The sequence below is a fragment of the Cucurbitaria berberidis genome (assembly GCF_010015615.1).
Source record: "Cucurbitaria berberidis CBS 394.84 unplaced genomic scaffold K460scaffold_3, whole genome shotgun sequence".
Classification (NCBI taxonomy): Eukaryota; Fungi; Ascomycota; class Dothideomycetes; order Pleosporales; family Cucurbitariaceae; genus Cucurbitaria; species Cucurbitaria berberidis.
This window is the reverse complement of record NW_024468937.1, coordinates 5,621,621-5,633,181: the sequence shown is the minus strand read 5'-3', so window position 1 is coordinate 5,633,181 and position 11,561 is coordinate 5,621,621. Positions and strand designations below refer to the sequence as shown.

At 50.5% G+C, this 11,561-nt stretch overlaps 5 protein-coding genes across 5 annotated transcripts; 2 read left to right on the top strand and 3 right to left on the bottom strand.

The window, feature by feature from the left end:
• Nucleotides 1–145: 145 nt before the first annotated feature.
• K460DRAFT_417653 (ABC transporter-like protein) lies at nt 146–2,318 on the bottom strand (the record flags this gene model as incomplete). Its single annotated transcript, XM_040937899.1, has 2 exons — nt 146–1,558; nt 1,616–2,318. 2 exons carry the CDS (start codon nt 2,316–2,318, stop codon nt 240–242), a joined length of 2,022 nt encoding a protein of 673 aa, XP_040789172.1. The 3' UTR covers nt 146–239.
• Nucleotides 2,319–2,456: 138 nt separating this feature from the next.
• On the top strand, nt 2,457–3,357 carry K460DRAFT_335763 (uncharacterized protein). The gene is made up of 2 exons (XM_040930958.1): nt 2,457–2,569; nt 2,621–3,357. Exons 1-2 carry the CDS (start codon nt 2,537–2,539, stop codon nt 2,960–2,962), a joined length of 375 nt encoding a protein of 124 aa, XP_040789171.1. The 5' UTR covers nt 2,457–2,536; the 3' UTR covers nt 2,963–3,357.
• Nucleotides 3,152–8,032, bottom strand: K460DRAFT_395964 (uncharacterized protein; the record flags this gene model as incomplete). Its single annotated transcript, XM_040936074.1, has 6 exons — nt 3,152–4,361; nt 4,409–4,627; nt 4,678–4,851; nt 4,898–6,135; nt 6,419–7,102; nt 7,154–8,032. 6 exons carry the CDS (start codon nt 8,030–8,032, stop codon nt 3,152–3,154), a joined length of 4,404 nt encoding a protein of 1,467 aa, XP_040789170.1.
• Nucleotides 8,033–8,721: 689 nt separating this feature from the next.
• K460DRAFT_377763 (ribonuclease-like protein P complex subunit Pop4) lies at nt 8,722–9,472 on the top strand (the record flags this gene model as incomplete). The annotated part of the gene is made up of 2 exons (XM_040935009.1): nt 8,722–9,250; nt 9,303–9,472. 2 exons carry the CDS (start codon nt 8,722–8,724, stop codon nt 9,470–9,472), a joined length of 699 nt encoding a protein of 232 aa, XP_040789169.1.
• Nucleotides 9,473–9,730: 258 nt separating this feature from the next.
• On the bottom strand, nt 9,731–11,484 carry K460DRAFT_367351 (uncharacterized protein). The gene is made up of 2 exons (XM_040933563.1): nt 11,021–11,484; nt 9,731–10,940 (listed from the first exon to the last, which is right to left on the bottom strand). Exons 1-2 carry the CDS (start codon nt 11,085–11,087, stop codon nt 9,961–9,963), a joined length of 1,047 nt encoding a protein of 348 aa, XP_040789168.1. The 5' UTR covers nt 11,088–11,484; the 3' UTR covers nt 9,731–9,960.
• Between the last annotated feature and the right edge of the window lie 77 nt (nt 11,485–11,561).

The following is an 11,561-nucleotide window of genomic DNA, read 5'->3' as shown; positions in this document are numbered from 1 at the left end:
GATATCTTTTTTCACATAAGCCCACTTCACGCCCTCCCCTCCAGAATCATACTTCTGCTAAGACGGACGATTCAAGTTTGCACATGAATTAATACACTATTTAGGCTAGTGATGTGAACTCAAGAAGTTCTAATATCAGTCTAATAGCTGCTTCAGTCATGTTTACATTAATTATGTAGTCTTATTTCAAACACACCTTTACGGTGTGCTGTTGATCTATCAATAGTTGATCTAGATGGCTAGTTCCAAATTTCATTCCACCTCCTCCCATCTAGCTCAACTGGGCCATCAAACCTCCCAAACCTGGGCGGTCCTGTCCCGGGTTCTGGCAAACGTACCCACTCCCTGATGCATCCAGGAACCTCTTGTCTACTATGACTTACACACAATAGCGCTTGATGGTCTTGCAGGCCTGGCACAACCGTCTTCCCTGTTTTCTCTACGTCACTTACTACAGGCTTCAGCCCGGCGCCTGTATACTGGAGCTCCATGCTCTGCCCGCGGCTGAGGAAGAGAAGGCACTTGTCGCGGACGAGATCGTCCATGCCGCTGAACGCTTCGTCTAGGATCACGATATCTGGGTTGCGAATTGTGGATCGTAGGAAGAGAAGGACACGTTGGGCGGAGAAGGACACTTCGCCGAAAACAGTGTTCGCTGCCCAGTCGAGGTTCTCGCTTGAAGTTTGGCCGTCCTTGAGGAGGGGGTTGAGCTCTCCTTCGAACCAGCGAAGGCAAGCTTCTACGCGTTCTGTGGCATCTCTGTCAAGTCTAGGCTTGGTGATAGGAGTGTCGCTCCATGCTGTCTCTAGAGTTGTTCGGATGGTAAGTCTCTTAGGGAAGAGGGCGTGTACTTCTGGTGATGCGTGACCCATCCGTGACTGGATCTCGAAGATAGTGATTCCGGGCACGCCTGGCTCCGGAAGTCTTGAGCGCTGGAAAAGTTTGACAGGTGTCGAGTACGTTTGAGGGTGATCTGAGGTGACGAGACTTAGCAGTGTAGTCTTTCCAGAGCCATTGGCACCGAAGATGCCCCAGCGCTGACCACGGTGTACGTTCCAGTATAAGCCAGTTTCCTTCGACCCGTCGACTTCTTGTTGCCACTCTCCAAGAACCGAGTTCGCACCGTATGCAATACGTACCCCCTCCATCTCTACTACTGGCTCTGTAATTGGCACTTCTGATTTGTCAAGCTTCTCATATCCATCGCGACTGAGTGCCGACGAATTCGACGATGACTGTGGCGGTCCCGTATCGAAGTCGCCTCTTTCAGAGAGATGTCGCCCGACCTCCCGCAGCTCGACAAGCTTCGGGTCGAGCTCTAGACTTGCAGAGGTAGATTTCTCAACCTCCTCATATCGCTGCTGTAGATACTGAAAGACCTCTTCTTTCGGTCCAAGTGCATCGACCTTACCGTCCTCACCAGCGTATGCGACATGAGTGATCCACTCTGGTATCGCATCCTGAGGCCTTAGGGACAGCACAATCCTCGGTGCATTCGCTTCCGCAAGGCGATGCAAAACTTTGGAAATGTGCTTTGTTACAATCGGATCCAGCCCAACTGTATCATTTGTTAGCGTCAAATTGTCCAATATAGCCAAATCCAAGGAGGACTCACTGAACGGCGCATCCAAGCATAAAGCCTCTGGCTGACTCAGAAGTGCCTTGCCAATCCTTGCTCTTCGACTCTGCCCATTGCTCAGCATACTAACTGGCTTATCCAAAAATCTCTCCAATTCCAAATCCTTCATGACCTTTCTCATCAGACCCTCGTCGATACTCTTTGCTTTTAGCTCTTCCTCCCCTGGATTCATGGTGATGATTCCAGTCAGATAGCGCTGAACAGTGAAATCGGTATCTTCTTTGAGCGACTCGTAGCGAGCGGAGAGATACGCGCCACCAAAAGCTTTGCGCTCTACGTCGAAGCCCACATACTCGATTGCGCGCTCTGGGAAGCGTAGACTGGGCTTCTTCTCTGTGATCTCTGGGGATAGCAAATATGGGTATGTTCGTGCCGTTGGGGGAAAGCACAGCAGTTGGCCTCTAAGTATCTGAAGGAATGCTGTTCGGATACTTGATGATGGACTTAGGATCGCCCAGTGTTGATTGGGCGTTGAGAAGGAGGGTAGGGACAGGGTCAGGTTGGGAAATAATGGCGGGTTGGGCGGTGCATCTTGACCTGGAGCTGGTTTCGATGCTGGGTGTTGGCGGTAGAATGTGCCATTGGTGATTTTCACAATGGGCTCTGAGTAGAGCCTACGCGCTCCATGAAACTGAGCGCATCTTGAGGCCGCGAAGAAGCGCGCTGGCGTTCTTCTCATGTCGAAAGCTGCTGCGATTATCGTCGTTTCGAGATGTTTATTAACCGTCCTGCATCAATTTGTCGTTTAGCCTTCCGTATCGGAGAACTGCCCAACTCCGCGACCATGGGGGATGACGTCGCCCCCTCTCTCTGCCGAGGTCGTCTTGAGCTGACATCTGCGGTCCCGCATCATGCAGTTTATACGAGCTTGAATGGCCCTCACACAAGTAGTTGACGATGATTCCCGGTCTACAGCCGTCGCGGCCAAAGGTAAGCCGTGCATTACTTTGGGGTTTCATATCTTTACTAATAAAAGCGTAGCCCCCACAGCGGCCTGCACTGCCGACCTACGCGCATGAACAGCGACGCGCTGCTCACTCTTCATCACCTCAAACCTCACAGCCACCTAGCTCTCCCATAAACCCCGCAAGGCCGCGGATTCAAATCGAGGCCATGCCTCCATTTGGTCCTCCACACACTCCCGCTACCTTCTTCACACCGCTTTACGACAGCGCGATCCGTCACCCTGTCTTCTTCACCCAGAACTTGAAAAAGCCGCCGTTTCCAATACCGCAGAATACAAGTCAAGGTTGGAATCCTGTAGCGAGTGGATACGTCATAGAGCAAAGGGCAACCGAGGCTGCTGGGAAGGCGAAGTTATGACTGATTCTAATGATGTTGTTGCATTGCGCGGAGTTACGGAGCATCAAATTGAGCATAGTTATGATAACAACTCAAGCTTTTTCTTTGGATCTGATTATGGAGGAGGGTATCTGAAATGTTACAAGAGATGAGAGAGGACCACATACTAAAAGCGAGCATTACGGCGTAAACAGAAACCACCGCCGTCGTCTAAATGAAGAGAAATAATCCCAACGACTTTCCTATCAGCTTTCCATAGTACTTCCAGCCTTTCTTAATCATCGGGGCATTCTCCTCATCCACGTTATGCTTCTCCATGACCCTCAAGAAGACCTCATCAAATGTCGAGGGACTCACAGAATAATACTCTAAACCCAAGGATTCTTTGTTTTCCTCGAGCAGCACGAACAACTTACCGACTGCTTCTTCCATGCTATGTGTAGTCAATAAGACGCTTCGTCCTGGAGCAAATTCCGCGAGCGTCTTCCACATCGTGCGTTTAGCAAGCGGATCCATACCGCTGCTCGGTTCATCTAGAAGAACCAGCTCAGGATTGCCAGTAAGTGCGATGCCCAGGCTAAGTTTGCGCTTGTTGCCACCTGAAAGCTTCGAAGCCATACTTCCGGCGAGATGGTCCAAGCCAACAGCGCGCACGATCTGACGTGCATTGCGCTCCGGGTCTGAAACTCCGCGAATACCGGCGTAAAATTCGAGGTGTTCGACGACGGTCATCTGATCTACAGCGTCAAATTGCGGACATACACCGAGACGGGCGCGCGCAGTGCGGCGTTCTTTCATGACGTCTATGTTCCCGAGGTGAATAGAGCCACCTTTTTGTGAAGGCTGAATTTCGCCGCGCAGCATGCTAATTGTAGTTGATTTGCCAGCACCGTTGGGGCCTACGACCGCGAAGACTTCGCCCTGCTTGATTCCAAACGTCAGATCATCTACTGCGGTCATAACGCCGCCGGTACGATGCTTGAAGGTGCGTGTGAGGTGTTGTAGACGTAGTCCACTGTTCGCGCTTGCGACACGCTCGATCTCGTCCGAGACTTCCTTCTCGCGAGTATTCTGGTCTTCTGCGTCCCTAGCTGATGTAGGCTTTCTGAACCAGTTTGCCGCCCATTTGTGATCAACAGCCATTAGAATCAGAAATAACACGAGGGACTGGCAGATTAGATAAAGAATGGGTTGCCCGTAGAGCCTGATGTCTCCCGGATATGTCACCATCTCCGGTGGACTGCCACGACAAAGAGCTGAGAACAAGTTCATCGAAATAATGAGTGCGCGCACTAAATTGCCGCTAGGAGAGATCATCGTGAAGGTGAAGTTGAAGATCTTGATCGCTTTATCCACCTCATGTGCTGGAAGATTTGACTGCATATTCAAGATCCCCGTGAAGTACATCAGCAGTAGGAATCTATAATATATTAACAGAGCATCAGCTTCAACGAAGTGAGTACATACGCTTGAGAGCCTGCTGATATGGCAAAAGCAGCCAGCTGTGACTTTGCAAACAGCGAAACCATGTAAGCCCACAAAAGGGACGCCAAGCCGTATAGGAACAAGACCACGAAAAGGTACCCAACGTTCCACCAGTTGTCAGGCGTAGATACAGCGAGAATTATGATCATAATGACAGTATTCATAAGAACATTCAGCCAGTCGAATGAGACATAGGCAAGCCTTCGGTACCATCAGCGGAATCTGATTAGCAGTCTTTAGCAACAACGTACCAGAGTGGGAGTGGACGCGCTCCGTTACTGTACTGAAGCGCTCTTATATTGAGTAGCCGCTCCCTTGTCGGATATAGCGCGAAAAACGCAGGGTAGCAACTCATGATCAAGCCGAAGTAGAAGATGAACTGGATCTGATTCGTAGCATTTTCGGGCCATGGGACATTGAAAGACCTGCGGATTGTTGGCCGTGAACTACAAAGTCGAACGTCTTACTTACTTAAAGCTGGTTGAAATCGTAGTGTTACTGAGTAGCATGTTGACCGCATTCTGCATGAAAATAGCGGAGTACAACCCAAGAAAGCCCAAGTCGGAGTAGAAGCTGAACACCGGTTCGTCGCCTAAGAAGAAGCCACCCGGGGTGATCTTGCTAAAATTTGCGTTTATATACGCACGATACTCTTCAATGGTGTCCACGACTCTAACATAATCGTTAAACGCACTTAACGAGGAGCTAGCGTTACCAAACTGGCCGGGAAGCATGCTTTGAAAGGCGGTCAAGTTGGCATTCGCCAAACTGCTAGCCGGTCCTATTACGAGAAGTGGTTTGTAGCCGTGCTTGTCACTGAGGGCCTCCAGGTCGGCTTCTTGTACTTGTTGTCGTGGTGAACATCCTCCGTATGTCTTGCCTTTTAGGAGGACTGAGATACCGGCGGTGGCGATGACAGGTATGATGAAAGCGAACGTATAAGGTAGGTAGTTTCGCTTCAACACCGTCATTCTCTTCTTGAAGAATATCAAAGTTTGTTGCAGGAAGTTTACGGGCTTGCCGGTCATAAGAGGCGCATCGGCCGCTTCGTTGGCGGAGATCTTGACTTGCTTCTCCTTGATGTGTGACGGTATCGGACTGACTTCGCACTGAACGTCTGACTTCTCTTCATTCGTGGTGAAGGAAAGCTCAGGATCCTCAGCAAGTTTCATAAACACTTCCTCCACCGTAGGACCTGTGACTTGGTAATCCTTGATCTGCCGCTTATCAAGTTCTTTGATGATCTGCACAGAACGCCGGTCATCCTTGACCGTGAAGACAGTCTGATCAAACAGGCAGTCTTTATGTTCCCCAAAGAACAGATCGTCTACATCGGGAAGCGTTCCATAGCCCGCTCCATGTAGGAACCGAAATCGGTAGCCATTGCCTAGCTTACTCTTAAGCTCAGAAACAGAACCTTCAGCAACCATAGAGCCCTTGGACATAATGACCATATGATCTGCAAGGAACTCTGCTTCATCGAGGAAATGGGTGGTTAAGACGATTGTTCTGGTTCCTCGAGCAGCTAGCATCATGTCCCAGATCTTGCGGCGTGACAGCGGGTCCAAGCCTCCTGAAACCTCATCAACACAACATACTTGGCTCCCTCCGGTTAGCATCATCACTAGCTGAAGCTTGCGTTTCTGGCCTCCAGAGAGCGTGTTAGACATGGCCTGGATCTTTTGCGTCAGTCCGCAATCGTAGATCAGCTGACTGCTTTCAGCATCAGTAGTAAGGCTTAGCGTTATCGACTTGATACGTTGAAGATTCTGGCATGTTGAGCGACAGTAAGATGCTCCCAAAGTACATTCTGAAAGGGCTAGTCAGCACTATTATTGTCGAATATTTTATGGTGGAGCTTGCCTTTTGTGGACATATGCCGATGCCACCAGATCCGTTGACAGTGATGGAACCACTTGTGACATCACCAAGGCCTGCGATAGCGTTCTGAAGACGGTAAGCTGAGATTTTCATAGATGCATGCTATCTCACCAAAGTCGTGGATTTTCCACATCCATTGGCTCCAACAAGGACCATGATTTGTCCTCTCATCGGCGCCAATGAGACATCGTTAACGGCCTTCACTGTAGGCTTCTTTATACCAAACCAAGGAGCAACTAGTCGAAACCACCAATTCGGCGGGTAATTTTTCGTGAAGTTTGACAGAACGATAGGCTGCGAGTTGTTGTCGTATACTGTTTTCCTCCCATGTTGATCGGTATGATAAAGAGCGCGCTCTACCCAGGCGGCAAGCACAGGATAAACGAGAGTCTGAATCAACATGAATATCCAAAACACAATTCCAGGAACTCTCCATGTTGCCCAAGGTGCTGCTTCGAAAAGGTTCGGAGAGATCTGTCTATACTCAAAGCGTGCTAGCCAGATCATATGAAAGACGAACGTCATTGGCGTGAAGAGGAGACTCAGGAACACGACAGTAGCAGTTGAAAGCGTCTTTGCAGAGATTTGTGCCGCAACTCCCAGCACTAACGCGACGATTACGACTGTGATCCCGCTGAGCTGTGCTCGTCGGAAGATCGAGGCGCCGAGTATAGAGAACGAGTTGAGCGAGCAGCCTGTCAAGATGCAGAAGACGATCAGGATAGCTGGGTTTGTCGACGGGAATAGGCCAATCCTGGCAAGGACGGAAATCATGATCCATGACGGAAAATATACCTAAGATGGACGATTAGCGATGTCGAAATTGCTCGAAGTATCAATACTGACAATTGTGAAAGCCACCCAATGACCCAATAACCGAGCGACCTGCGGCTCAAATCTATTGAGATTGGGCATCATGGATTCCAGTAGATCACTCATACCCATTTCTCGCTCTCTTGTCATCACGCCAACAAGCTGGTAGCAAAGACCAATGAAGGCGATGTACCATACGACAGCAATATACTTGCAGATCGCATTCTGAATCTCTCTAACCAGCTTGTCGTCCCATTCATCTTGTGTCTCGGACGTGAATGGGAACTCCTTGATGTTGTCAGGTAATGGTCTTGCCCCGTTCTCTGCTCCGACCTCCGCAATGACTGAGTCGATAGCATGTTGCAGGGGGATGGGGAAGATCTCGGCGTCATTCTTGTTGTTCTTTACATTGATCTTGAAGCCGTGCACTCCATCGACGCGGATGGTATAGTTCCAGATACTACCATTTTCGGGAGACAAGTGGAACTCTGCCGCGGCGTAACACTTGGAGACTGCCGAGAGTGATGTTTTGCACACTGTGAGCAGTTCATCAGGGCTGTGCAGCACTCGTACAATTTGGCCGTCACTGCCCCTTGCTTTCTCAGACACTAGTTTGATGACTCTGTCGATGTCGCCGCCAGAGGGTCCATAGTTGCACAAGGCGAGTGTTCTTCGACCACCAGGGGCATCACGGATGGCTTCAGTGAGGGATCTGATCGTGCTCGGGTTGCCAATACCGTACGTTTCCTTCGGCCAGTAAACCCGAATGATGAAGGCAAAATACACAACGAAGATGGTTGGGATCGTAAAAGCGCGGATGATAGTCGTTATCCTTCGTTTACTGTTCAAAACAAGGAGGAGGTCCTTCCACGCCAGCGTCCATATCTGGCGGAGGAGCAGAGAGAGATTCATCGCAATCGAAACAAAGGACGAGTTTGGATTGAAAGGGAAAGCATGCAAATGCCGACTTCATCTTGTTCTCATGTTGTTCAAGTGCAAGCGCTGATAAGAAGAAGAATGCGAAGTACGAAACGGGCATTGAGGCTGTGAGGGTCAAGGGTCAAGGCCATTGGAGTCTAGGCTTCGACCTGCGCGCAATATGCACATTGTCGAGCGGGAAGCAATGATGTCGGTGCCTAGCAGCCACCTCGTATCTTGTGCGACTCCTATAGGTTAGCCAGAGCAACAGTTAGCGAGGCAGTCATTGGCTTGTATACACTATCCGTTACTATCCTCGTTTTTCAAGTAATCAAAAGTGTAGAGGATGGACATCAAATTGGTTGCATACAATATGACGTTGCTGAAATTTGGGGTAGTCAAGGTTGCGACCCGCACAAACAGGTGCTGGCTAACCAAATATAGCGCGCTAGTACGGTAAGACAGCTCTCAAGTTTTAGACTTCTCTAGGCTCGCATTATACAACGATCTCGCAATACAATCCCTCGTATCCCGTACCAGCCCCCGCTCCACGAGTAAAGACGCGCGTAACATATTCAACCAGCCTTTCCGCCGCACATCAAATTCCAAGCTGCATCGCAAACTTTCGAAATCAGCCTGAGAAGTGCCTTGCGAACAGTGATCTGCATGATTCTCAACGCACCATGACCGACTCAAAGGGCACCCCATTCGCTCAAGCCCTCCTCGGGCGTGCTTTTTCTCCCGATACAGCAGCTACACACTACACCGAGCGCGTCATCAAGCGCCCGCTGAACATCCGCGCAACCTCCCCAACACCATCCGCACGCGCAGTCCGTCGGCAAACCCTCCACGAGCGCAAACAAGAGCAACAAAAACGCAGTAAAAACAAGCCCCGCCCGCTATCTGCTGCTCAGAAGAGGAAGCTATGTCTGAATGAGATTCCCAAGGAGCAGCAGAAGTATGCGATATACGAGCCTTTGCACAGTCTCTGGGTTGGGTACATGCGGGAAATTCTGGGCTTGAACGACGCTGAGCGGGCTGTCCATGTGACACCGAATGCGAGTGGCCAGATGCTGGCTAGTGCGGATATGCATGGTGCGCTGCTCAGCGTGGTGAGGAGCCGGTGTGTGAGTCGCGTTGGCTTGGAAGGCATCGTCGTCCGCGATACCAGGTTCACGTTTGAGATCATCACCAGGCGAAATGTAGTCAAGGGTAAGTCTCGTAGAAATTCGAGGTAAGTCCTGTTCTGTGCTAATAGACGTAGCGGTACCCAAGGAGCACACGGTGTTCCGCTTCGAAATCCCTCTACCTGCTAAAGAAGGAGAGGAAGTGAAAAAGCCACTCGTATTCGAGATATTTGGCGAGCAGTTCCAGACACGAGCGGCTGATCGCGCGAACAAGAAGTTTAGGATCCATTATCAGCCGGACCTATGATGCACATGTTAGCAGAGAGTACTCGTCACTCAGCACATATTCTTTAAAAGCACGAATCTGCCTCATCAACGGCGACCCGCATACGCCCGTCAGCCTTGCGCCTCCCCGATGTCTATCCCGCGGGGCCACGGTATCTACTAAAACCTATTGAAGTCAGAAGTGAGGCATAGCGCCAACGTCGTCTCAATGAGTGCTCTGATGCCAGTGGTATACGTGCAGCGCGAATGCCGTCCACGCAGAGAAAGCAGTCGTCCCATGAATGCTAAAGCCGCGTCACGATGTAGGCCAGCGCACTGGAACACGTTCGAGGTTAGTAAGGGCACGATTGGAAACATGGTACGAAGTAGATTATGCCAATAGTTTACTCGTTGAGTAAGGTATCATCTTGATGAAATCCCAAAACGCCTAACCCGCTAAATGCAATGGTATCACATGATGTCGTGTCGAATCAATCCAATGGCCTCAAACCATGCAGTCTCCAGTCCTCCTCACACACTCGTAGCGACTCTGCCACCCTGAAAGTCCTCAGGCGTGAAGTCTTTAAGCTCCGCACCAGGACGAGCAGTATGCATTGATGTGATCTCGTCTTTCTCTTTCATCGCCCTCCCCTTGTCTAGGGTGAGCCCCGTGTAGCTCCTCGGCAAATAGCGCCCAGGATGCCACACCGCAAACACAACCAATACGGCGAATATTGGAACCGCATCGAACGTCCAGAAACACCACTCGTTACTTTGCAGATACTTGAGGCCGTAGTCCTGATCGTGCGGGATCTCCATTGTTCGATAGATGGCTCGTAGGGCGATGAGTATGCTGGAAACGTTGATAGTATATGAGAGTTTGCGCCAGAGCTTCATGTCGCCCAGGTCGAAGGCGCGCCAGTGGCGAGAGATGTAGAAGTAGCGCATCGAGATGATGGAGAAGGAGATGAAACACATCATTTGCAACACGAGTCCTAAGATAAGGATGACCCGGCCTGGTAGTGCTTTGCGTTCAGAAGATTCAATGGAGCGCGAGGGGTCGGAATCGCGGTCGTATTCCCGGCTGATTTGGGAGGCGCCGACGAGTTGGATGAGGCAGGAGAAGAGGTCGAAGCTGACGAATGTAAGGGTGATCCATCTTGGAAAGCACCACAGTGTCTTGAAATTCAGGGCGTATGTCGGGCAAGAGAACCATACTACGCGGCTGAAAGCTGTGTAGCAGGCAGCAGCCAGGAAGGAAGGTGCCAGGAGGATCAACAGCCAGGCGACGATGAAGGGCGAGTTTTTGTGCTCATCGAAAGCAGAGACAAGACGGCAGACGAATCCGAGTGTCAGCATGAAAATGGCAATGATGGCGGCCCAGAAGAACCATGATCGGTAGCGGAGGTACTGGTAGACGGAGAAGATGGAGATGAGCGTGACAATGATGGCGCCGACAATGGCGGCGTGCTCGGAGGGATCATAGATGTAAGGGTTGAGCACACTATTTGCTGTGTCCTAGTTAGTGTCGATGTATTGAGCAACATACCATGTGTAGATAGTAGACGGTAGATGGACGAGATGAACTCACTATACCCAGCAGCTGCCCGTTTAGGTAATTCGACAAACCGTGCCCCCACTAGAGCCGCTCCAATCATACTGGCAGGTTGATCGGATTCGCACTTCGTCTAGTCTTTCTTGTTATCGTCGCCACCTTTGCTCAACAGTCATGGCCAGCACAGCTCCACGGAGGTCCAGCGGGCGGAAAGCATGGTTGAAGTACGGGTAGCGGAGAAAGGAAACAAGCAGGGCGACCCCAAGAAAAAGCGAAGGTCCCGGCGGCATCGTGTTCTACAAAGTGCTAAGAAATACAAGCGCTTGGCGGACCTGAGCGGGCTCATATGGATCATCCTTACCGTGGTTCCATGCGCTAGCAATCAGTGCTCAACGGGTATTCGGGTTCCTGCTTGTAACTACCTTCATCAGTTGTACGCGTGGATCCAACTGTATCCATCTACCTATTCCACGGCCTACGTCTGCGCAGTCCTGAAGGGTGCAAAGAACATTGACAATGCGAACACAAGCCTCTCTGTTTCGTACACATGTGGGCTGCCGTATCACGTGTGCGTGGC